General features: G+C 35.9%; 1 protein-coding gene across 1 annotated transcript in view; it reads right to left on the bottom strand.

Moving 5' to 3' along the window:
* Positions 1-26,816, bottom strand: part of LOC120531301 (syntaxin-1A) — a 375,272-nt gene that overhangs the window by 115,355 nt on the left and 233,101 nt on the right. The window contains exons 4-5 of the mRNA XM_039756579.1: positions 25,386-25,460; positions 6,188-6,261 (exon numbers count right to left, since the gene is read on the bottom strand). Coding sequence (XP_039612513.1) covers positions 6,188-6,261; positions 25,386-25,460 — 149 coding nt within the window. The remainder of the gene's footprint in view (positions 1-6,187; positions 6,262-25,385; positions 25,461-26,816) is intronic.

The following is a 26,816-nucleotide window of genomic DNA, read 5'->3' as shown; positions in this document are numbered from 1 at the left end:
CTAAAGAAACAAGGTAAAGATTATTTTATGGAACCTGACAAGTGCAACAGAGAAATATTGTATTTAATTTTTAGCTAACTTACTGTACAGCTTTCATGCTACTATAGTATTACTGTGCTTGTCTATTATGCAAAACACAAGGCATCATATTTCAAGTAATCTGTACAGTATTAGAAAAGGTGTTTATAAAACAAAGTTTGGACAGTACATATCAGTTATGTGCACAGTTTAGTTTATTGGCTTTTTAATGACAGTCTTCATGAACTGTTTTGTCTACCATGTTTATTTGAGGCTTGACTAAGAACAATTAAAAAGTATATAGGAATAACAGAAGATTCTAGTACCAAATCCATTGTTTTACTTCTACCTGCAATCAAACTGAAACAGAAATCAGATCAAATTTGATTCCTGCTCTGTAAGTCATTGATTGGGATTTTAAATGGCATCTTATTCTGTTGGGATTTACCTTTCCTTCTCACTGTCACTCACAGGAAAACGATCACTCTGATAAGGCAGACAAAAATGTTGCCTGCCATCAAGTTCAAGTTAGTATCCCGTGACATTCACTTGCTTCATAAATGTGTGATTTGCTTGTTCTTATGATCTGACTCACTCTCATTTCCATTCTTAGTTTTTCAAACATGATCTAAGGACTAGAAAGTTAAGGATTTGTTTAAACCCTGCTATGTAGTCATAATGTAACTCACACTCTTACTCTTTACCTGGATTTGAAGTTAATAAGTTTCTACTGTTTGCATTTTTTATATGAATTACCAATACAGATCTGTGGTAGAAGGATAATAACTTACTTTTAGTTTTGGAAAATGAGTTTACAAAATACATATTTTTCTTTTCTTTACTACATTCCCAAAGCTGTGGATTTCTGTATAGTATATATTGTTGTACTTTGCTTTTTATAATTTTATGTCATCCACCCATCTATTTAACGCCAATAATCTACTTCAGGGACCTCAGGTGCATGACAGGAACATGCTGCTTTTTATCTCCAAGCTGGTAGAATCTGTCCATAGATAATACATAAAGAACCTATTTCTTTATCATATTTGCTTATTTTTTTCTTAATGATTTGATTTGGCTTTTTTATTATTAGGTGTAATTATACTCCTCATGCTTTGGCCAAATATTTATTGTTCTTTTTAAACCTCATTTAATAATGTAGCACATCTTTTGCCTGTTTTTGCTTGGGTACAGCAGTACTGCTTCGGACCTAACCATTATAATGCAATACATCCCATTTTTAAATGCTGTATTTTGCTTTGAAATTCTCTTCCCTCCAATTTATCTAACCTTTTGATTTCTTCCATGCATAATTATATGTAGCTTGACAGAATCAATATAATTTATGAAAATAAATTTAGATGTTAATGCAGAGCTGGCTGTACATGATTGTAAAATACTAATTCCAAGTCTGTCCTCTGCTTTCTCCTGAAATCTAGCTGCATCTTCTCTGCAGACCACTCAATGTGCTTTGATTTCTTGATTTGAAGCTGCTAAATTAAACTTCATCTACATCTCCTGACAATCAGGTGCCTCTTGAAGATTCAATAATAATAGTAATATTATTGAGGTTCTCCTCATTGGCACAAAATCAACATTATCCAAAACTGATCATTTTTCATTTGTTATTGATAATTCCTCTGTCTCTCCTTCCCCACAGGTTAACAGTCTGAGTGTCATCCTTGACAGTACTTTATCCTTTCAGTCCCATATCAATAACATCTCCCAGTCTGCATATTTCCACTTGCGTAACATTAATCGTATTCGCCCCTCCCTCACTCCCCACATCACTGCTACCCTTGTTCATAGCCTTGTCACTTCTCGTCTGGATTATTGTAATTCCCTTTTCTTTGGTCTTTCTCACAAATCTCTTTATAAGCTTCAACTGGTCCAGAATTTAGCTGCCTGCATCATTACTAGAACCCCCTCTATTCACCATATCACTCCTGTTTTGCAGCAGCTTCATAGGCTTCCAGTTCAGTTCCGCATTCAATTCAAAATTCTCCTGCTAACTTTTACGGCTATCCACAACCTTGCTCCTCAATATCTGTCTGACCTCCTCCATCTTGCCATTCCCTCCCGTACCCTTAGATCCTCTTCTTCCATCCACTTGACTGTCCCCTTCGTCTGTCTTACCACTATGGGGAATAGAGCATTCAGTTTCTCTGCTTCCCAGCTTTGGAACTCACTACCAGCTGAGCTTAGAAATATTAAATCATTTTCACTTTTCAAATCTAAACTTAATTTGTTTACGACTGTGTAATGGATGGCCGGCCATTTATCCCGGCCAATACCCCCAAGCCGCCAGGTGGAGCCCTCCTTGCAGCGTGGAGGTCCCCAGAAGACCAGCACGGCATAATGGACATTGGAGTTTTTATGCAAAGCCCTGCTGGATGCCGTGGGGGCCACAGGAGGGAGCTGCAGGGAGGACCGAGGGCTTCTTCGTGCCCTGTGACCCGGAGGTTCGTCACAGGAAGAGCGACGGACTTCCGGGTTGAAGAAAAGAACTTTTTACCTGACCTGGAAGTGATTGAGGATCACATGGACTGGGGATTGAGAACACTTCCGGGTCAGGGAGTATAAAAGGACTTTGGGAACTCACAGACAATGAGCTGAGCTGGGTGGAAGGGTGGCAACGCGTCTGGGAGCTGGAGGATTGGTTTATTGTGTATTATTGTGATTTATTGGTGATTTATGAGTATTGTGGAGGAGAGTGTGCTTTGTACACTGTGGCAAGAAAATAAAGTCAACTTGAGGACTTTTACCTGGTGTCTGGAGTCGTGGACAGGGGTTCAAGGGAGAGAGGGCGCCTCCTATCGTTCACAACTGCTTTTCTCTTTGATTACAATTGCTCTGTTTGATTTTAACTTTTGTATTTTACTTTTTTTTATAATATGTGTTTTGTCTATTGTTCGGTGTCCTTGAGTGTTTAGAAAGGCGCCTACAAATAAATAAAATGTATTATTATTAATAATTCTTTACATTTATTTTGCACTCTTCTCACTATCCAAATCACTTTTCATAGTAAACCGGGCAGGAGTCACCATTTCACACAATTCAGGGATACTACTTAAGATTTGACCAGCCTACATGTTTTTTAAATATATTAATTAACAGCTGAGCAACTATGTTTAAGACCATAGATTGTTAGTGTGCTGTCAGGTCAAGGCAGTAACTGCAGAAAGGAATTTGTTGATTAAAATAATCTAGTACTGATTAAAGTATTATTAAAATATTTATTAAAATATTCAAAATTTAATAAAAAACATTTTCCTTTGTAAATACTATTACATTTTTTGGAAACCACTGATCAATTATTCAGGAATAAGGACATTAAAAAATGCATGCTCAATTAAATCAAATTATAGCATTTTTTCATTGGAGCACTGGGCAACATTAGAGAAAAATCTGTGGCAGACATCTGAAATACTGAATGCAGGTAGTGAGACTTCAGTTAAAACAGACCCACTGCAACTAACCCAAGCAAAACTTCAATTTCACTTTTAGTCCCAATAAACATTGAAGTAACATCAAGTAATTTCTATTGCAATTTGGCATTATAGAATCAGATTTTTAACTACTGTATCTTAATAATAACCTTCAAAAAAAAATATTGCTGCGTATTTGACTTCCTCGTGCATAGTACTGCCTTAACAGATTCAAAATCATTCCATATTTATAAAAGTTAAAGCAAGAACAGTAAGTGTGGAACATCCACAACTATTGTAATTGGGAAGCTCACTTCACTCACTAAACCAACAATACAGACTCCAAACAAAAATCGAATGGCCAGTAAATGAATTTTACCCCATAACTGAAATGTGAACATTGAGAAATTACCACACATAATGATATCAAATAATACAAAAGAGAAAATTTTGTAATATTTTGTGTATTTTGGCAGAAAACTCCTAGTTTCCTCAAATACACAATTCCTATACAGTTAAATCATGTTAATGATGATTTGTTCACAAATATGAGTAGAAAACTCAGTTTTAAATTACTTTTTCTTTTTCATTGATATATCCAGTCATGCATGTGGTCATGACATTTGTGTATGTTTTATGATTTTAGCAGGATATGTTTTTCTAAAAACAGTACGTTCAAAGTACAAGTATTTTCTTCAGTATTAGTTTTAAAAGAACAGAGATTCAATGCTAGGCAGAGTAGGGGTGTTACTGTTTCATCTTAGAAGTGCAAGCTTATGAGTCTCCCATAAAAGCACTAAGTCTGGCATCTACAAAGTAAAATATTTTATTACATAAGATAGACTCCTGGATTATTGAGTTAAACTTTTTTTTCTCTTTGCAGCTTCTTCTTGTGTTTATACTTAAAAGCTCATGTATTACAGTTTGTGTAAAAACATAAATTTGTAGTTTATTTGTTTAATTCACCCTATTTGAAATGGCCAGATGGTGAGACATGGGTATACCTAGTATTTTTTAAATTATTAATAACATGACATTGTTTCTTGAAGGCCATACTGACTGAAGTTGTTTGTGATAGTAAACACTTTGATTGACATTTGTTACACATAATTTACAGTTATTTTCATCTATACTAATAAAAGGCAAAGCCCTCACTGACTGACTCACTCACTCATCACTAATTCTCCAACTTCCCGTGTAGGTAGAAGGCTGAAATTTGGCAGGCTCATTCCTTACAGTTTACTTACAAAAGTTGGGCTGGTTTCATTTCGAAATTCTACGTGTAACGGTCATAACTGAATCCTACTTATGTACATATATACGGCCACAGCCTGCAGCTCAGTCGCCGCGTGAGGCGGAGTTGCGTCACCCATCACCACGCCTCCCACGTAGTTGGCTGCCTTGTGGGATACAAGTTTAATGAGAAGACGCAGGGTATAAACGAGACTTTTGATCACTTTGTAATAGAGTTGAAATTGCTGCTGAAGGACTGTGCTTTTGCAAACGAAGATGAGATGGTCAGGGATAGAATAGTGTTTGGCACCAACTCAGCAAAAGTGCGAGAGAAACTTTTAAGTGCCAGGTCTGATCTAACATTAAATAAAGCCGTGGACATCGCAAGATCGCACAAGATATTCGCGAGATGCAAGTTTAATGAGAAGACACAAGGTATAAACGAGAATTTTGATCACTTTCTAACAGAGTTAAAATTGCTGCTGAAGGACTGTGCTTTTGCAAACGGAGATGAGATGGTCAGGGATAGAATAGTGTTTGGCAAAAACAAAAAGTGAAAGAGAAACTTTTAAGTGCCGGGTCTGAGCTAACATTAAATAAAGCCGCGGACATTGCAAGATCGCACAAGATAGCACAAGCACAACTGAGAACCTTCGATGCATGTACTCTGAGCAGCTCACGTGAACTGACTGTGAACGCAGTACGCAGAACAACAAGCAAGAGCTCCAAAGAGCACTGAACAAAAAACGTATTACACAATTGAGAAGGCAGCAAAAAAATATGAAACAAGTGACGCATACAAGCATATTCATAATTGCAGCTACTGCGGAAAAAAAGCACACGGTGGAAAAGTCAATGTCCAGCTAAAGGAAGACAGTGTAAAAAATGTGGTAAATTAAACGAATTCGCTAAAGTTTGCAGGACTGGGAAAGGTAAACCTGTGCGTGATGTCTCAGATAAAGAGGAAGAGAAGCTGTTTATTGATGTAGTAAGAAAGGAACAACCCTCTGAAGCTGAACAAGCCTTTGTAGATGTATCAATAGGAAAGGAAGGTGTAAAGCTTAAGTTTAAATTAAGTTCATAGACACGCTGCCGCTAAATATTCGCAGGCAAATCCACAACTTAATACCGGGAATGCCTGTTAAATATCTTAGATTCACGATTTGGGTAGTGAACACTTTGATGAATGAAACCTGTTATCTTTACAACGGTTGACAAACACGGTATGTAACTTGCACACAACACATCCTCCAAATACGAACCTGATTGAAAGAAATAATGATAATCAAATCCTTGATGACAGCAACACTCATAACAGTCACAAAACAATTACATTGACAATCATGTTACGTTATTTTTAAAATGTTTCCTTTTCTTTTTCATAACTTCTTTAATACACTACTTCTCCGCCGCGAAGTGCGGGTATTTTGCTAGTCTTCTTTAAACTGCATAGAAAAATACATAGTGGCAGTTTTGAAAAAAGATTAATTCAAATGGATAACTCTTACCTGTGTCTTTCGTATTCGAAGATCTGCGGAAGACCTGTTTAGCCCTTCTTCTTGTTCAATGCTCTGTTCAATACCTGAAGATAAAAAAAACAAAAAAAAAAAAACCAAATAAGTGGCACCAGGCGCCAAAAAAAACGAACCCATTGACAGTCTCTTCAATGTTTGTACATTCCCCTTGTGAGGGTTTTCCCAAGGTATTCCAGTTTCCTCCCATGTTTTCTCCAATGTTCCAAACAAATACATGTTAGTGTATTGACCAATGACTCCAAACTAACATTGAAAAATGTGTGCCAAGACAAGCATAATGAAATGGATGCCCCTTCCATTCAGGTTCAGTTCTTGCCTTTCATCTAATGCTGCTGTGATAAACCACAAACATGGAAAAATGTGAAAACATAATGATGTCTTTCTCTTCATATAATGCTGTATGACTGTGTTCTTTGGTTAAACCTGTTTGACCAAAGCCATACCAGGCCAGGACTCAGGTGGACAGTATGTTTTATGTAGCATGGCCAGTATTTATGTGAAAGCCTCTGTAGTACATCAACCCGACTCAGCTTGTTTAACAAACAAGTACATTACTGACTATTTTTGTTTTGGCATAATGAGGGCCTTCGCTGAAATTCAAACAGTTGTTCAGGACGTTTGTCAGGTCCTGCTGATCTTCTTGGCCTACTATTTACTGAGGTTCAGTGGTTGCGCCAGACCAGTACTACTTCTAAAGCCAGTGAGAAGCTCTTTTATATTCCCACACATCTAGTGCTACTTTATACTCCTGACACCTAACCTTTTAACTTTAACCACTTGTAGATGATTGTCGCGAATGGTTTCAATAAGTATAGTCCTTTACTTAAAAAATATACACAGCGAATAAAATAATTAAAATGACGGCAGACCTTGTTAACCTTTAAAAGTAAACTCTTTTGCTAGAAGGAGATGCAACCTTTGTTAGTTTTAAGAGATGAACAGATATGTATAAAAGTAAAGACTGAATATTAAAGAATATTTATATGTGTCACAAACAAATTATTAAATGGCAATTCCAGGGGAATTAAAGTTTAAGCATAGAACAGAAGAGTAAAGGTTTTCTTTAACCTGTAGGAGTAGTTACAAAAAATACTAAAAATCATAACAAAACTAAACTAAAAAAACATTATAAATACAAAAAGAATTTAATTAAGGCAAGAATGAATTTAGATGGGAGAAATATACACAGGAAAATTAATGGAAGGAATTATTAAGGATAAGATTGAGCAACACATGGCAAGGACAGGAGTTTTACTGAACAGTCAGCACGGGTTCAGAAGAGGGAGGTTGTGTTTTACTAACATGTTGAAATTCTATGAGGTTGCAACAAAAGCATACGATCAAAGTGGAGCTTATGATATTATTTATCTGGACTTTCAGAAAGCATTTGATAAGGTGCCACATGAGAGGTTGGGCATCAAGTTAAAAGAAGTGGGAGTTCAGGGTGATATTTATAGATGGGTGCAGAATTGGCTCAGACACAGGAAGCAGAGGGTGATGGTGCGAGGAACCTCATCAGAACTGGCCGATGTTAAGAGTGGTGTTCCACAGGGGTCCGTGCTAGGGCCACTGCTGTTTTTAATATATATAAATAATTTAGATAGGAATATAAGTAACAAGCTGGTTAAGTTTGCAGATGATACCAAGATAGGTGGATTAGCAGATAATTTGAAATCCGTTATATCATTACAGAAGGACTTGGATAGCATACAGGCTTGGGCAGATTTGTGGCAGATGAAATTTAATGTCAGTAAATGTAAAGTATTACACATAGGAAGTAAAAATATTAGGTTTGAATACACAATGGGCGGTCAGAAAATCGAGAGTACACCTTATGAGAAGGATTTACGAGTCATAGTGGACTCTAAGCTATCAACTTCCCAACAGTGTTCAGAAGCCATTAAGAAGGCTAACAGAATGCTAGGTTATATAGCACGATCTGTGGAGTACAAGTCCAAGGAGGTTATGCTCAACCTTTGTAATGCACTGGTGAGGCCTCATCTTGAGTACTGTGTGCAGTTTTGGTCTCCAGGCTACAAAAAGGACAAAGCAGCACTAGAAAAGGTCCAGAGAAGAGCGACCAGGCTGATTCCAGGACTACAGGGGTTGAATTATGAGGAAAGATTAAAAGAGCTGAGCCTATACAGTTTAAGCAAAAGAAGATTAAGAGGTGACATAATTGAAGTGTTTAAAATTATGAAGGGTAATAGTACAGTGGATCGAGACTTGTATTTTAAAATGAGTTCATCAAGAACACGGGGACACAGTTGGAAACTTGTTAAAGGTAAATTTCGCACAAACATTAGGAAGTTTTTCTTTACACAAAGAACGATAGACACTTGGAATAAGCTACCAAGTAGTGTGGTAGACAGTAAGACGTTAGGGACTTTCAAAACTCGACTTGATGTTTTCTTGGAGGAAACAAGTGGATAGGACTGGCGAGCTTTGTTGGGCTGAATGGCCTGTTCTCGTCTAGAGTGTTCTAATTAATAATCACCAATATATTTATGTTTGTTAAAAGCCGGGTGGTTTTTCAGCCATGCCCCCTCTAGAGATTGATTTTCACCTATTGCCTCACCAGATGGAGTTTTTGTTTTCCTTTCTTCCCTACCCATCTGACGTAGCATTTGTTTATTAAACTGGATATTTACAACTTCATTCTTGTAGTCTTAAATAACTTTTTATAAATAAAAGTTTTTTATTTTCATTTTTGCAAAAAACATTTCTTTTTCAAAATGTATTATTGTTGTCTGGATGGTTAAGACGTTACACAGCAATAGTGTAATGAGGGGACCATTCAGTGTCAGAGAATTCACAAAGCAAATACCAGGTAAACTGGAAGTCATCCATTAATGTCAGACATCTGTAGATTGCAGGTTTAAAGCAAAATTGTTTTAAAAAATGCCACAAAATTAGCAATGCTAATAATTTAACTTAAAGGCCCAAATGTAGAGCTGCAGCATTACTCCCCAAAATATCACTGAATCACCTTATTGAATAAAATTATAATGTATGTGTTGTGAATAATTATGGGTAACTTGAAAACGTGTGGTTCCTCAAATAAAGGCTGTACATCCAGAGCAAGCTGAACATTTCAATTTTGGCCACATGGGGTTTTGTATTAAGGAGAAAAAATAATGCACAACAGTGAGCCCCACTGTTGATCAAACATTCGAAAGCAGTGCTCTTCAACTAAACATTGATGTAAAGATGTAAAAGCAATGTTTGCACTTGGGCAGAGGTTGTGATTATTTGATCTCCTCATTTGTCAGCATACATTTGTCTTTCATTGTTGTTACTGTATTCTATAGCATAGAGTATGTGTGGCATGCCAATGAGGCACAGTATTAGCCAGCTGCTCATAGCTCTACATTCAGACTTACCTCTCGGTATGCTTTGCCTTAAATTATTAAACCACAACCCAAAGTGTGAATCCATATTCTTGACTTGTATATATCATTCAAATATCAATAAGAGCATTGAATTTTCATGAAGCAAGTTAATTTGTCTTACAAAATAAACTGCAACAAGGGCATTCTTGAACAACAGTAAGCAAATCAAACCCAGTGACTCAAGATTTTATTCATCCCCCCAATGCCTGATGTCAGCTCCTAACAAGCGGCATGGTACTATGTTAAAAACAAAAATAAATCATAGCTAATCATTCAGTAATTAAGTCACCACAGAGGAGGCTGTGTCAGTTCCAGGTTGTTGCCATGGGAGATTTAAAATTAACCAAATCAAATTCAGCAATTCAATAATTAAGTTACACTTGATTGTCCACTGCCAGTCCCCAGTGACTGATTCAGGCTTCACGCAAATAAACTCATTCAAGACTGTGATTCATTTCTAAGGCCACTTGTTTTTGAACTTTGACCACATCTAATAAGTGACCCAGGAGTGTTTCAAATGTGCATTTTATTAATCAGACCAATTATTTAATCATTAAGCTACCACATTTTTTTTTCACCAGTGATAATAAATAATTAAGATCATTTTAACATAACTTGTAATTACCATTAGTGAATGATAAAGGTAAGGAGCAGAAGTAAGTGAAGAAAACAGCAAACTACTGAAACAGCTTTCTAACTGTATGCTACAAACAAGCTCAGCAGCACACAAATGACAAAAGGTTTGAGACCTTAAAAATAAAGCCATAAAACAGGACAGAATCCTAGCCATCAGAGAATGTAACACTCCAAGATACCCTGAGTTCCTACTCAACAGGCTGGCTCCAGCACACATCGGGCCAAATGGGGCTTTGGCTTCAAAAATTCAACCATTTAAGCAGTGTCCTAAAATAATCTAATTGCTCCACACGGGAGGGGTAAATGTCAATCCCTGGCTTGTACAAAAAAGAGCAACTAAAGGAATCTGCATAAAAGAGGGATTTAATAACAAAATATGGAGAAATAATCCAAAATTCAAAGACAGAGCACAATTAATGAAAACCAAGGAAATCAATAGAAGGCGACACTCACAAAAAAACTCACAATTCCACTAGACTTAATTCAGTGTGACCACAAGGAATTCATTTCTGCAAGTCTCCTTTTATAGGCTGGGGGAGGTCCATTAGCGATAAAGTAAGGATGGCCCCACCTCTTGGGGGTCCACCCACAAAATACAAGGAACATAACAGAACATTATTACACACAGAGAAACCAAATAATAGATAGATACAATTAACAGAAAATATATAATTTGACAAAAGGAACAATATTAACAGAAAAGATTGTAAAGAGTGAATAAAAAAAATGAACAAAACAATAGAAAGAAATTTAAACATAAGCCAGGGGAGGAAATCTGGATGAAACATAACACTTGTGTAACTTCCTGTATTTTCTGCTAACAGCAGCTTACCACATTATTTTAACATTTGGTTGGGTTTTAAAAGGCCATGCACAAAGTGTTAGCAACCGTTTGTTTTTGTAAAACATTTTTTATTCTTCAAACCATGGGAACATTTATTTTTAAATTCTGAAGAAAATTCAAATGTTTGTTTAAAATAACTTGAAATTTAATTCTTCTTTACCACTTTCACTTTTTATGCTACCTTGTGTATTTGTAGGTCCTACTGTATCAGTTCCTAAACTCTGTACGTGGAAAAGAAGGGAGTAACAAAGACTCTGAATGTGATTTTTTAATTTGTGTGAACAAGGGTTATGAAATGGAATGCTGAGAAAATGGAAGCCAAAGACTTCATCCAGCTTTTGTCATATCTACAGGTCTAAAAACATCCAGTTTTACATTGTGCAAATGATGTCCCAAAAGTTTCACTCTTATTTGGGATTCCTGTGTAGTCCTAAGAAAAATCATACACACAAATGGCAATTGCTTTAAAGGCCACTGAATATCAACGCTCTATATACAAGATGATATGAGGCTGTATTAAACAGAGGGACTAATGTTTGCCTTCTGATCTCACACACTCACTTGCTAAGGCTTCATGCCAGCCCCAACTGCCTGTTTTTCAAAAAGAAGTAATCTTTAAATTCAGTCAGCTGCATAAGATATTGCTTGTTAACAGGTGGAGTCAGGACCTTGATGCTCCAAACTTTAAAATGGAGGGAAACCTGCTTTTTTTAGAGCTTTTAGAAAGTTCTTTACTTAAGTAAATGTAAGGATCTAAGTGTAATGTTGGGATTCGGTTTATTAGGCATGTGAAAGCATTTTTCTTCATTTGGATGGGTCAGGATTATCCAAAACGTATTCATTATTAATTACAATATATAGCAAAATAATGGCAAAATGTGTTTAGCGGTCTGTAACTTGCAAAGTAATATATCCTATGTATTAGGAGAATACCATTGGCCTCTGAAAATGCAGACATTGCACTGCACACACATCTTTTGCTGAAAACGATTAGAGCATAATGCATTTAAATAGCAAGATCGAGCAGCACATGTTGTCTCGATAGGTTGTCACATCCCCACCTTCAGAGAATGTGCAGATCTTGCGGCTTTGGCTTAGAGAGCTTCTTAGTTGCTCATAAAGCTAGAAGCTCATTAGCTACATGCCTCCTTTCCTCGCTTAGGGTGACAGTTGCTGGGCGAAGACATATTTGTTTCATTAAATGCAAGTAACTTTACTATATTTACAAGAGTACAAGGGGACTTATTACTAGAATAAATGGAGAGTGCCTGCATCTTAACAAAAATTTCATATTGGAATTGTTACATTTTTTATAAAAAATTATCTCTTTCATATGTAGGTTTACATAAAAGGGATGTTAGATTATCATTATTGTACTACAAAATACTAAATGTCCAAATTTAAACATTTTAAAAAGTAAACACTTTTGTTTGCTTTTTTTTAATACTGTCCTCCTCAGCACAGAAGACATCTGAAGGATCACGCTGAGAAAGCCAACACCTCTGAAGGCACTTTCAGATAGGAGCTATGTGCCTGATCACTGCCACTGCTTGATTAGTTTTTAACACTCACTGTAAATCTCAAGGTGAGTAAGGAGTAGCAGACATAATTATGTGTAAATCAATGAATGGTGTTAATCAGTAACCATCTGAAAAACAGCGTGGTCTGCAGATCATTGAGCTGCTCTCTGTTCCTCTTAGACTGCTCTGACTTTTACATTTGTATAAATCAGGAGAACAGTGAAGATGATTATTAATATGGCACAAAGTCTGCAGTGATTCTCATCCAATATGGCACATTTTGTTCTTGGGGCTTTAACTGCTGAAAACAGTAGAAATCTCTGACAAACTTCTATTGACATGTAACCTGCCTAGCGAAGAACAATAAACCTCTTGATCTTTCCAATGGGACAATAAAGAGACACATAAATCGATAATGAAACTGAAACTAGGCTTTGCAGATCACAAGAGCCTTTACCTTCTCCTTTTACAAGACAGCCAAGAAAAGAGAAAAACATACACAAAAATACAATGAATGTCTGGAGTGAAGATTCGATTTACAGACTGGTATATGTGTAAAGGTGCCAAGTACCCGTAGCTATATTACCTTTTGTAAATGTATTCTTATCCCATGAATTAAAGTCTACACCGGATCAATGAATCAATAATGTCATTATTATAAAAAAGAAAATGTTTTTTAGAAAAGGTAATATTATTGAGATACATGTTGCACAGAGGAATTGAAAGCTTGAAATTAAAAGAGATAAACTTGATTATAAGGATAGAATTGAACAGAAATTGCCCACACAATGAGCTCTGCTCTGCTGATCAGACATTACAGCTTTAGCATGGCAGGATACATCAAAATACTAACAATAGTTTGAGGATTGCAGGTTCTAACACCATCTGTTTTTAGCTAATGGGTTTAATGAGTTTTAGTTAAGATTTGAGTATGTGCAGTGCTTGAAGCAGAAAGTTTATAACAAAGGAGAGATTTTTTTTGTTAAAAGGAATGTAGAGAATGTCAGAAAATTAAAAGCAAATAAAAGTGCTGGGGCAGACCTCTTTAATGGAAGACTCATGAAATTTTGTGCAGAGCTTCTCAGCTCAATTTTTCTTCTAATTATCAGGTTGTTATTACAACAGCAAAAGGTTCCAAAGTTGCGGAAACAGGCTACGTTAATCCCTATAGCTAAAATCTCAAAACCTTAAATAACTTCATCACTGTGGTCCTTAGATCACTGCTTATGAAATCATTTGAGGAACTGATAAAAAGGAGGCTGACAGAGACGACTAAGGCTTTATTAAATCCATCTGAGTTTGCCTAAAGGTTCAATATCAGGACAGAGAATGTAATTGTTAATTTGCTTCATTTGTTGTATACTCAAATGGAGGGCACCAATGTTCATGCTAGCCTCATGATTGTTGATTTCTCATCAGCTTTTAATACCATGCAATCGCTCCTTTTTGCAAAGAGACTTGTTAAATATTTTAATTTGAACTGATATGGTGGTTGATTTCACTTTTTAACAGGTAGGACTTAAAAAATGTAAGTAAATAATTGCCTGTCTGACATGCTGTTCTCATCCACAAGGTCCCTTCAGAGATACTTTATGTTCTTTTTTTACACTAATAGTTGTTGCAGTGAATTGTAAACAGGTTCACCTTAAAATCTACTGATGACTTGGTGACTGGGGGCCTGTTTAATTAAATTAAATCAGTCCTGCTCCAGTGGGAGATAATTTTGTTAGCTGTTGTGATGAGTGTTTTCTACAACGTAACATTACAAATACTGAAAAAGTAATGATCGGTCTTAGAGGATATGTGTCTTGCTCACTAGAAATATTCTTCACAGGCCAGGCAGTTGAGACTGCTTAAAGTTACAAGCATCTTGGGGCAATCATTGACTCAAAACTGACTTTTAATCAAAATACAGAACCCATCTTTTAAAAGGGACAGCAGCGTCTCTGCTCTTTTCTAGCATTTTTTTTAAAAAACCTTATATTGAATCAGTCTTAACAAGTTTTGTTGGCTTGCTTTGGGAACCTTAATGTTAAAAACAAAATGAATCAAAAAGTAAAATAGAGCAGTAAAATAACAAGGTCTCAACAGTCAATTCTGATAGAACTTTTTAATAAGCAAGAACTCTGGAAAACAGAGTGTGGTCTTTCAATCAGAACTCACCCACTCCATTCACAATTCCAGTTGTTACCTTCAGGTTGCTGAGGATAAAAAGCATCCAGCTAAAATATGCACTTGTCCCAAAGGCTATTACACTTCTAAAAAAGGTTGACTTTCATAAACATCCACAGGTTTACGCCATGGGTTGAACAGTTATCAATATTATTAATCATTAGTAAACTCTTAATGTTGGTTCAATTTTTATATATAATATATACGAGCTGATGTTATATAAGTATTATGTTCACTAGTATATTTTATGTTTGATGGCTAGTTGTTGTGTTCTCTGTTTTTAATTAGACATCGTGGTCTGTCGGTTAAAACCTGCTGACAAACCAAATACTCCTATTGGTACAAAAACTTGATTTTAATTGAACTAAATATTGTTATTCTCATAGCATCTTTCTTAAACATTAGGAGAGACAAAATCCTATTAGATTTTTGGAGGCGCTTTTTAAACATAACTTTGCCATTATTCAAAATAAGTGAAACCGAAATATTCTCTTTAGGACGATGCATGTTCGGCTGTCTTACAATCTTGGGCACCTGTCTCTCTCTCTCTCTCTCTTATATATATTTGATTGGTTGAAATGTCATCCAGCATCAACAAGAGATGGGAATGTCTGATGAACAAAGACAAGTAGCATCCACAAGAAGGCTGGAATGTTTGAAGAAGAAAGACAACAAATGCACAAAGAAAGAGGGATGGAAGGGCTGAAAAGTAAAATGGTAAAATGAAAGTGCAACGTAAGGCATATTCAGTAAACAGAGGTTTGCAAATGCACAACGCAACAGAAACAGACATAGTAAGCATGATACCATTAAGCCATTTTTAATAAATGGGTGCTTTGTTCTTCTAGTTTGTAATATTCTGAAATCGTTGCATCTGTGTTGCAATGCCTGTCAGGACGAGGCACAAACAGGTAGATGAGCAGTTGACTGGGAACTGCTCATTCCTAATGTACCTTCCCTGAACATGCTTGAAAGAACTGCTAGTAAGGCATCTTTGGGTGACCATGGGCCTCATGCATAACGCTGTGCATAGAATTCGCACTATAACATGACGTAAGCACAAAAGCTGAAATGTGCTTATGCACAAAAAAATCCAGATGCATAAATCTGTGCATTCGCCCAGTTCATAAATAACTACATAAATCCCGATCAGCGTGAAAAGTAATGCTCATGCATGCGCCTGTTGTCCCACCCGTCTCCTCCCAGAATTACGCCTCTTTGAATATGCAAATCAATATAAATAGCCCTTAAGCTCAGCGTTCTGTGAAAACGGAATGGCAAAAACATGGAGGAAAATATACGAATTTCAGCGAATGCCAATTGGAGGCAAGAAAAAACGTACTATTTGTTGGTTTAAACAGTGGTATAAACAACAAAAGGAAGTTGATCGAGTGACATAGCGTGTCGGAGAAACTTTCACAAAGTCACACAGTGCCCGAAATAAAAAAATCAAAGTCGCCATGAAAAGGCGAGTCGTAGCCCACCGTCTGAGTGTCATATGAAAGCTTATTTGGGTACAGAGATAAAAAAGGCACACAGTGTGAAAAAGCACAAAATGTCAACTTTAATCTCGAAATTTCCACTTTAATCATGTAGTTGATTTTGTCATTAAAGTAGAACATCATAAACTTCATCTTAAAATCATTTAATTTACTAGTTTCTCAAATCCCATCGTAACTAAAATAGCACATTTAATGCTTTGTTTTGTATTTGATCTTCTATGTGCTCTATGTGTGTGAATCACTACGTGATTCTTAAACGGTTTTCTCCTCGTCCACTAGGACACAGAATCCATTACATTAGTGAAATTATAACTCTCTGAATAATTAAAATAATGAGAAGTATACGTGATATCATTTTCATGATGATAGGAGTTAAAGCATGTTATTAAACATGGGAACACGGTGGCGCAGTGATTGTTCATGTCTCAACGGAAGATGCCTGCTGCGCCATGCATGACCTGCGATGAAATGCTTTATTACAGAAGTACTGTCTTTTTTAAACATACTAACCTCCAATTCCTGTCCTTCCTTTTCTTCCTCCAAATACCCAATTGCCACACAATCAGCTCTGTAATGGACGTTAAGCTATCTGTAAGCTTAGAATGCAAATTCTTCAAAACTTTTAAGGAACATTGAAATATCTTTGTAGTAAATGTTTAATTATTCTATCCATCTATCCTTCCATTGTCACGCCAGTCCCAGTAGGAATACAGCACGAGGTAGGAAAAATCTGTAAACAGAGCGCCAGCTCCTTGCTAGCACTGTGGCACCGTGTCCTCACATGTTTAATTATTAACAATATAGATTATTTACATGAAGTTAAAGTTTTATCTGTATAATATAATGAACATATTTTGCTGCATTTCATCTTAAAAATGATATCGTTATCATATGTAAATACACGCTTTATAAAGTGCCTCAAGTTGTGCAATATTATAACTGTATCGCAAGTTTACAGTGAGGTAATTGTACTTATAAGTACAAAGCGTTCTACAAGGAGCACTTGATGGACTTATTGAGTGCGTGTAAAGTTCTTGGGATGAAACTGTTTGTGAACCGCGAGGTCCGAACAGGAAAGGCTCTGAAGCATTGGTCGGATGAGACCAGTTTAAATAGCGAATGGCTGAGGCAGCGTGTGCTTGATGCAGTATACTGATAATTCTCTTTCTGATCAGCTGCTGCTGTGATTCACATTCAGATACAGTGATATAAATACTCTGAGTGGTGCAGTGAGAGTAATATGGAAAAAGATGATCCGATGTGGCAACCCCTAACAGAAGCAGCTGAAAGAAGAAGAAGAAGGAGCAGTGAGAGTAACAACACTAAAGCAGCTATTGTATTTAAAATAGTTTGACTATTCTATGGACCATTATATTGCTACACATTAATTATAATCAGATGCCTTAAACTAATAAACAATATGCGGTTAATTTCAGTATATTTATAAAGCCACGTCAGGGATGTGAATCTGAAAAAGAAAGGGTAACCACACAGGAACAGTAGCACTGCTTTGACGCTGGGTGCCTCCAGTCTGCAAAACCGAGCGGAGAACTTGTGTAAGAAAGGGTATGAGGTACCGTGGAAATGTGCATGGCTTTACGCCAAGTTTAGATTTTATACATCGCGATTTTAACGTGAAAAAGTTCTCATGCAACATTTCTGTGTATACGCACCGTTTATACATTAGACCCCAGGACTTGGAACTTCTCTAGTCAGTGCACAGTTTTGTTCCCTTCTAACTACTGGTCAGACTTTATCAAAGAGGTGAATAAGTTTGTGCTTTTTTTTTTACTATTTCTTCCAAACTTATTCCTTTGTTATCTTCCATTTGCTTCTGTGGGGTTTCTTAATCTCTGCTTATAAATATGTTGGTGTATTAAGGGTATAGCATGTAGTAAAACAGTCAGTTCCATCTAACACAGATTTAAATACTTCTCACTAATCCCTGAGAAAGCCTCCAGGATTTTAAAAATGAAAACAATTCACAGTAGAGGAATTTTAGGATACTTTAAAAGCTAAGATTGAAGGACAAACAATTATTTCTAGGCAAACATATAGCTTAATTTAAAAATATTCAAAATATTCATAAGGCATTCTGCAAACAATGGATTTTAACCCTTAGTAGATAAACTGTTACTCTGCATCAGGATCACTGACATTTTGAATTATTAGCTTACTCTTTGTTAGTAGTGATCATAATTAATTATTCAGAAAATTCATACTTTGTATATATAGGAGACAGCAGAAATAGTTTTTGTGAGTATTCTTTGAAAAATTACAACATACTATACTTTCATAAGTGCACGTTCAATTAATGCACACATTTCACTGAATTATGTGTGAAGCATTCTGGTCCTTCAAAACTAAAACACATAATAAATAGAAAATCATTCCCTTGCAACGTTCAGTCATATACATTGTTTTATTTTCTTCAATTTTGTATTCTGTAATCTTGCTAGCTGTACTGTAATAACGGGATGCATTCAGCTTTCTATTTTAAATTATTTTAGAAATCATCAAGTCTATGTTCATAGTAAATATTATCACATCTCATACTGAAAGAATAAAATATAAGTTTGTCTGCATTTCTTTATTTTATTATCAGTAAAAAAAAACAGCAGGAACAAATGTATGTTATTAGTTTGCATTGAAAATTACCAATCAATTATTTTTAGTAAAATAGTATGTGGAGCTTCACATTATTTACTCCCAACAACAAAGACACATTAAACCAGCAATTTAAGTTAAATACAATTCTGACTAATACAGAAATGACTTTTTCCTAAAACATTTTTCCCATCAACTGCTTGGTGATCTTTAAGTTATTGTGCTGAAAAATATAAAATGGCATGTTTGTCATTAAAAGAACAATTAACAATGGGACAAGAGTCTGAGCTTTTAAATCCCAGCTGGAGACTCGCTACTTTAGTCTAGCATACCCTGACTAGAGCTGCTTATTAGCAGTACACACTTCACCTCACTTTGTTAATTAGTTCAGAAATAAAAGTAGTATAATATTTATAAACCATTGCTAACCCTCCTCTATTCTGTTTCTCTTCTTAATATCCTGATGTGGCATTTGCAGTAACTGCTCTACTGCCAGGCTGCTCTCCTGCATACGGAAAATCATTCCAGATAAAGGAGCGTTGGAATCATAAAGATATAGAGATTATCTCATCACACTGGATGGCCAGCACAGACACCACTATAAAACACAGTAGGGGAAAGGTGGCCAGTTGACTGAGGTCTGCAGGACTGTGACTTTATTTTTGACTTTCTCTTTTATAACTTTAATCTCCACTGTTGTCAAAAGGACATAGTTCATCAATTAATTAATGGACAAATGGTGTTGGCTAAGTTTAATCAGTTTCTAACTTGTTCTCCATGTGTTTTAACAAATCTGTTTTTTGTTTTGTAATAGCTCTGTTTTGAGTAATTAGTACAATCTATACTTGTGTTTTAACTGAGAATTGTTTACAGTGCACTGTGCCTGCACACAGTGAAAATAAGTTTTAATTGTTATAATTTTAGTATTCATATTCTCGTATCCCACTGCTAAGTGCAAATGAAAGGACTATTGGAATACTGTCCATGCATTGCTTTTTCTGATAAAAATATGAATAAGAAAAAAAAAGAAGCTGTATAAAATTTTTATGAAATGTCATTAAACACTGGACAAATGTAGGACACACGGCAACACTCCAGTAGAGAAAGAATGCATGATATAATTAGTGAGAAAGACTTTTGGGGCATTAGCTAAACAAGAAGCAAACCCCTGCAAATGATAGACTTATATGTATTTACATTGCTAATATGTTTAACCAACATGACCTACAAACCACATCACTGACATATTCCTACCGGCAGTGCACCCTCATATTCAGTAATTGGCTCAGACTCATGTGGTGAGTTAAGAGCTAACTAGACATCTAGAGCTTTGCAGTCTGTTACCTTAGCTATTATGTGTCACTCCCTATGCAGAAAATTAATTTATTTATATTTCCAAGAAAACCCAACTGTCCTAATACTGGGTAACCTAATATGACAAAGGCTCCTAAACATGTAATTTCACTTTTTTTTTATTTGAAATCAAATAACCAGGAAAATGTTGAAAATAGAAATACTTCACTAAAACTACACCCTTTTCTTGGGAAAATAAATTTTATGTGTGTGTCCATTGGGAACATTTGAAGTGACACAATGAGGATGCTACTGTATTCAGAATGAGGGTAAAGGAGACATGCTGTATCTTGCCATAATAATAATAGTTTGATTGTTCTTTTCAAATTAAGTAGACTTGTAGCCCTATCAATCTACCTAAAAAAAAATTTATAACAGTTACTAACACTTCATTTTTGGTGTTATTCTTCATCTGAGTTATATGAAAGTACAAATTATTCATTGTTAGATTTTTGACAATGATAATAGCACAAAAAGAAGGCTCCTTGAGCAGCAGGAGGCCAGGAATTAAATGACTGAACAAGACAGACCAAAAAAAAAATTGCAGGATCATATAACTGAAATTGAAATACAGTACTTCACCAAATTAAATTTTGTGCCAGCAAAACTATTTATAGTCAAAGCTGTCCATGGTGCTGAAAGTGATCTGCCATTCATTGCCACTGTTCACCAGTCCACATGTTTACCTTGCAGTCTACTGACAAACCAGAGGTTGTCACAGGGACCAACCCTGTATATGACAGCATTATAATGCCAGGCAATTTCACAATTTAGCATCACCAGTCAATTAAGAGAGAACATCTCTGGTATGTGGGAACAAATTTTAGTACCCAGTTAAAAAAAAACAAAAAAAAAAAAAAACATGAGGAAGGCATGTAGACTCCAGTTGAGCAGGAACTAACTAGGAATGCATATTGATCCCTAGAGTTCTGAGCAACATGCTTGAGGTCGTTGTCCTTGGTGAATATATAATATATTCTCCCAAGTAGCTGATTTCTTGCAGACTATTTCAGGATTTCCTCCAGGATTTCCTTTTATTTTGCTACATTCATTTTACCCTTCATCTTCACAAGCCTTCCTGACCTTTCTTCAGAGAGGTATCCCAAGAAGTATAATGCTGCCACCACCATCTTTCACTGTGGGTATCGTGTATTTGTCATAATGGGCTGTGTTTAGCTTATGTTGATGGTCTAAAATCTCAATTTTGGCCTCATCAGATGCTAGAACTTTCTTAAAGCTGAGTTCAGTCTACCATCAGCCATCCAGCAAACTCTAGCTGGAGTGTCCTCTGTCTGATTTTTTTAATAGTGGCTTTCTCTTTCCCAGTCTCCCATAAAGCAGTGACTGGTGGAGCACTTGGGCAGCAGTTGTTGTATTCACAGTCACAATAAACTCTAAGCCACTGTAGCTTGTAACTCTGTCTCTGAGTTCTCGTTAAGTGTCTTGGTGGCCTCTCTCATTAGTCTTCTTGCACAATCACTTGGTTTTTGTGGATGACTTGCTCTATGCCAGGAATTTATATATTTTCTTGTATCCATCACCTGACTTGTGCTTTTCCGTCACGTTTTCACAGAGTTGTTTGGTGTGTTCTTTTGTCTTCACTGTGTAGATTTATCCACCATTCAGACTCAAGGTGGACCTTCCAGATAAGGAGAATTTAGAGTTCAATCAATTATAACATCAAAGACAGGAGATCTCCATCGAGATAATCATTTGATTTCTAAAACTAACTGGTTACACCAGTGATGATTTAGCTTTACCACATGGGGGTTTTGGGGAGGAGGTGAATACTTATAATAATTGTTTAGTGTTTTATATTTAGATCACTTTGCAGAAATTTGTTTTCACATTGATATTAAAATGTCTTTTCTATTGACCAAAGTCAAAAAAGCCAAATTAAATCCACTGTGATTTGATATATATATAAAGAAATGCAAAAACTTCCAAGTGTGTGAATCCTGCATCTCTATATATATAAAATCCAATGTCTGTTTGTCTGTATGTCTGTCTGTTTTTCACAAGAGAAACACTTAACGGATTTAGATCAGGTTTTTTTCTATAATTTTCTTGAACATTCCAGCTGATTTTGCGACTTCTCTCATTGCGCTATGTATCATAGTTCACTTGCAGTACTGATTTATTTCCACGAATCCAAGAGACACGCAGCGGGCTGGGTGGGGGGGGGTTTGGCGTTTCCTTCCTCACTCACACACCAGCCTCAGGGCGTACCTTATCTCCACTTAGCTAGCGACCGAGAGAATTACTTAACATATTTAGACTGGGTTTTATTCGATAATTTACTTGAACATTCCAGGTGATTTTGTTACTTCTCTCATCGCGCTAAGAATCACAGTTTACTTGCAGAAGCAATATATTTGCACTAATCTGAGACAGAGGGAAGTGTGACATCAGGAGTGGGGAACCAGGCATGGCTCTACTCACTGTCCTTTTTCACAACTACATGGGCGGAGCCGCGGGGGACGGCTAGTATCTTATGAATGGACAATCATTTTTGGGATATAGTATTATTTCTTAAGCTGTGAAGGCTGCCTAAAAAATTGCAATGATATCTACAATTAAGTCAATATTAACAAGTAGTGGCTGTAACTATTTCTGTAGTTAATTTGAAATATGCTCAGTGCCTTAGGATAGTAAAAATGTGCATTGATTCTGTTTTCACAAGAACTAACAGTTATTCGCAAATCTGTGCTGAAAGAGGTATGTTTAGATTTAGTTCAAGTTTATGTCATGATTTATCAAGAAACATGGATTCATTAATTTGAATCAGACCTCAAAAGACAGGCAATGGAATGACAAATACCAGCTTGCTCTCAGAAGAAGTAAAGAAATGTCTGCAAGTGCCACAGGTATACTTTTTTCTCTTTTCTGTAAGAGTGTTATAGTTCAATAAATATTGTAATAAGTGGATATTGTTAAGTATGTTCAGAGAAATTGATAGCAAATTACTAGCAATAAAAATACATGCAAAGCAATAACAAATATATGCAAACTTTCTGAGAAACCTTTCTCTACAATAGTTGTTTGAGTCATTTTACATAGTGTCTTTTGAGAACACTAAACAACTATACAACTATACTGTTGCTCAGTTTCTTCGAAACTCTTACTATTGTGCATTTGAGAAACTGAACAGAACTCAACAAACTAATATAAAAACAACACTTCATTACTTTAATTGACAAAAGTATATGCGACTTTGTGCTGCATTGCCAAAAATGCACAGTTCACTATACCTGAAATTCCTGAAATTAATTATCAAAAAGTGATTGGTAACTTTTAGATATTGTTTTAAGCTTTCTGACTTTTAACCTGAAACCAATATGCTACAAAGTAACTGGAAACTTTCATGAAGAACAATAGACAAATATCATTGCATAAATTGTTTGCAAACATCAACAAGGTCATTGCTTTCAAAAGGCCATGTGCATGAGAAAATGTAAGATAAAATAGCCTGTGAAATTTAATTTATATTGTTTTAGGTTAAAAAAAAATGTTGCACATAATGTGAATGTACTGTATGTATGACTGTGTGCTGTAGTATGAAAGTGTGCATGTTGATCTTAATGGGCTATGTGTCAGTGAACAGCAATGGCATTTCTGCAGTTGTAGCAACTTAACATGACCTTCAAAATGTCTAGAAAATTTAATGGACAATACAGTGATCTTCAGGGTTTTTGGTTTGGTTGTGGGTGTCTCCACCATTCATAATTCAGTCCACAAAATTTAAATAAATAAGTGTCCATTATAAAATTCACAAATTCATACAAACATATATGCACACATAATGTGTACTCTCAATCCTACTTTATTAAATTCAGGGTTCTAGGGTCCTAGAACCACTGGGTTCAATGTAAGAAAGAACCCTAACAAAGATTTTCACAAATAGCTGTCCTAAAATATCATACACTTTATATTATGTTAGCCTGACAAATGCTGCATATAGTAACCTTCTCAAAGAAAAAGAAATCTAAAGCCTGGCAGAGTTTGTAAAGCTAGAATGCAGGGGTTTCTGAAAATATATATTGAGTGAAATGTAAAAAAAAAAAAAATATTTATAAAATAATAGCCTTTTGAAATAATTTATCACTGATACTCAGCTAAAAGAAAAACCAAGAATATGACATACATGTAAAATATGGTACAGAATATACCAAACATCAACACAGTTTATGCACTAGGCAGTGAGTTCTTTGCGTAGATGCAGCTGTTCTCAAATTTTATTTTCTCCTATATGAAAGGGTAGTTATATTTATAAATTGCATAGTGTGAAGTATGGTTAGTAAAATAAACCACCAGAAAGTCTGAACATTTCTGAATCTATTTGTGCTCATGGCTTTGCAGGTGTCAGGACGAGACTACCCCGGTTGAATTCTGCATCATATCAGTACAGGTTACTTGCTCAAATGCTTGCCCATCTGATTTTTTTCTGGACCACACATTCTGTGCAGTTGCTTTTTGACATTTGTAATGTAGTCACTGCCAAATAAAAGAATGGATCCCCATCAAAATCACACAATAATTTAAACCACTTGGCTGAAAAGGTTTAAAGTTGGAAGATAAGGACAGATACTTTGGTACCCCTGACTACTCCCCTGTACTTGCTTCCTTGAAGTGTCATAACAAGCTACTACGCACAATGCCCTGGCAAAGATTAAGTGGGTGCCTGAATAGACAGAAGCCAACAAACAGCCTCCAGCATCGAGACAAAGTACCAATGGAAGACGGACAGGTTTTGTGTGAGCTAAAAGGCACAAATGCTTCTCTGATTTGAGAAGTAATTCTTTGGATGGGCTGGAAGCAATTGTAGGAAATGATTAAAACCAAAATAAGACTTTCATCAAATGATAAACTGGCATTCTGAAAAGTGGAATTGGTAAATAAAGTATGAAACAAAAAAGTAATGCAAGAGCTAAACAGAAAGTGAGAAAGTAGGCATTCGAGTCTTATTAAGGCAGCAGGAGTTTTCCATCTGTTCTGTGTGATTTGTTACTCTCCTGTTTTTTTTTCCAATTATTCTCTATGTGATGAGATACCAAGAATGCTCCCTTCTGTGTCAAAATAATTCAAATGTAGCTGAGAACAGAATCAACAGTCCATAGGCCAGATGTCTTGAGATACAGTACTTACTTTTTAGTTTGGAGCGGACTTTGTTAGCTGTTTTCTTGATGTCAGTCATTAGCTCTTCAAGTTCTTGTTTTGTTTCTGTTAAAGACAACAAAAACATACAAGTTTAAGAAAAGAACTTTGATTGTGAAATCAACCAGGTAAGTATACTAAACACCAATGATTAAAGGAAAAAAGTATTAACGGAAAATGTTTGCAACAGGAAGAGGTAATATAATAGCACAGGATGCAGTTCATTGACATAAAAAAGCTATATATTAAGAAATTCAAGAAAAATTAGACAAATTAAAACATCAGAGCATTTTTTTCCCAAAATGTACACTTCACAATAAAGATTCAGTAATGGGGCTCTAGGGAAACTACTATGAGAATGTGTACAGCTGAACAGGTCAGAGAAGAAAATTAGTTTTACTGTGCAGATTTTTTTTAATGCAGGTAAAAGCTTTACCCAAGCATCAAGTGAGTAACAATGAATCCCAAATATCTTTTCATACACCATTTTTAGCCTACAATTCCTAAAAAAAGCAGCTGCAGGAATTCACAGGGTATCACAGTAAGATCCAGTATGAAGCAAGAGTCCACAATTGCCATCCATGTGACTAATTCCAGTTATACCAGGCTAATTTAAAAATAGCAGTTAACATTTGCCATTCGTCTTCAGGAGATAAGAGGTAAGTAGAACTCACACACTGTAGAAGTTGAAAATATGCAAACATCACAGAGACATTAACCATGCTAGAATTCAATCACAGGTATTTGGGCTAACTGATGTGCTACTTAAAAAGACAAATGACAGAAAAAGAAAATGGTATAGTTAAATGCTCCGAGTTTGGTCTCATCTGGATGTAATATGGGGTGGTAACTTCTGCCCTGACAACATGATTTTCTTTTCTTGAATTTACTTGGGATATCCCAGACTATAACACTTCTATTAAGGCTTCCTACAGTGCAGTACACTTCCTAAATTAGGAGCAAAAGTAAGGCCCAAAAAGACAAGGAAAATGGCTCCCTCATGCAGTGTGGTGGATCTTGAATAAGTGGGGACAGTCCCTGATATAGTCATGGCTTGTCATTGTGCACTACAATAATAGAAACTCTCCCATGCTCATTCTCATCAGCAACTACTATAGATGAAATGCACCTCTTGAGTACTACAAATCTTCTTCTTTCAGCTACTCCTGTTAGTGGGTTGTCACAGTGGATCATCTTTTTCCATATTGTCCTGTCCTCTGCATCTTGCTGTGTTACACCCATCACCTGCATGTCCTTTCTCACCCCATTCCATAAACCATTTTCTTAAAGAATATGATTTGAAATTCAAGCATTCTATGGTTCAACCAAAAAAACTGAAAAAGGCCAGAAATAATTTACATAATTCAGTAGTCATAGCTCTGTGGCCTTGCTATTTCTGTATGCAAAAAAAAGCTTTGTTAG

The sequence above is a fragment of the Polypterus senegalus genome, chromosome 6 (genome assembly GCF_016835505.1).
Source record: "Polypterus senegalus isolate Bchr_013 chromosome 6, ASM1683550v1, whole genome shotgun sequence".
Taxonomy (NCBI): Eukaryota; Metazoa; Chordata; class Cladistia; order Polypteriformes; family Polypteridae; genus Polypterus; species Polypterus senegalus.
The sequence above is the reverse complement of the archived record's forward strand: the minus strand, read 5'-3'. Positions and strand labels throughout refer to the sequence as shown.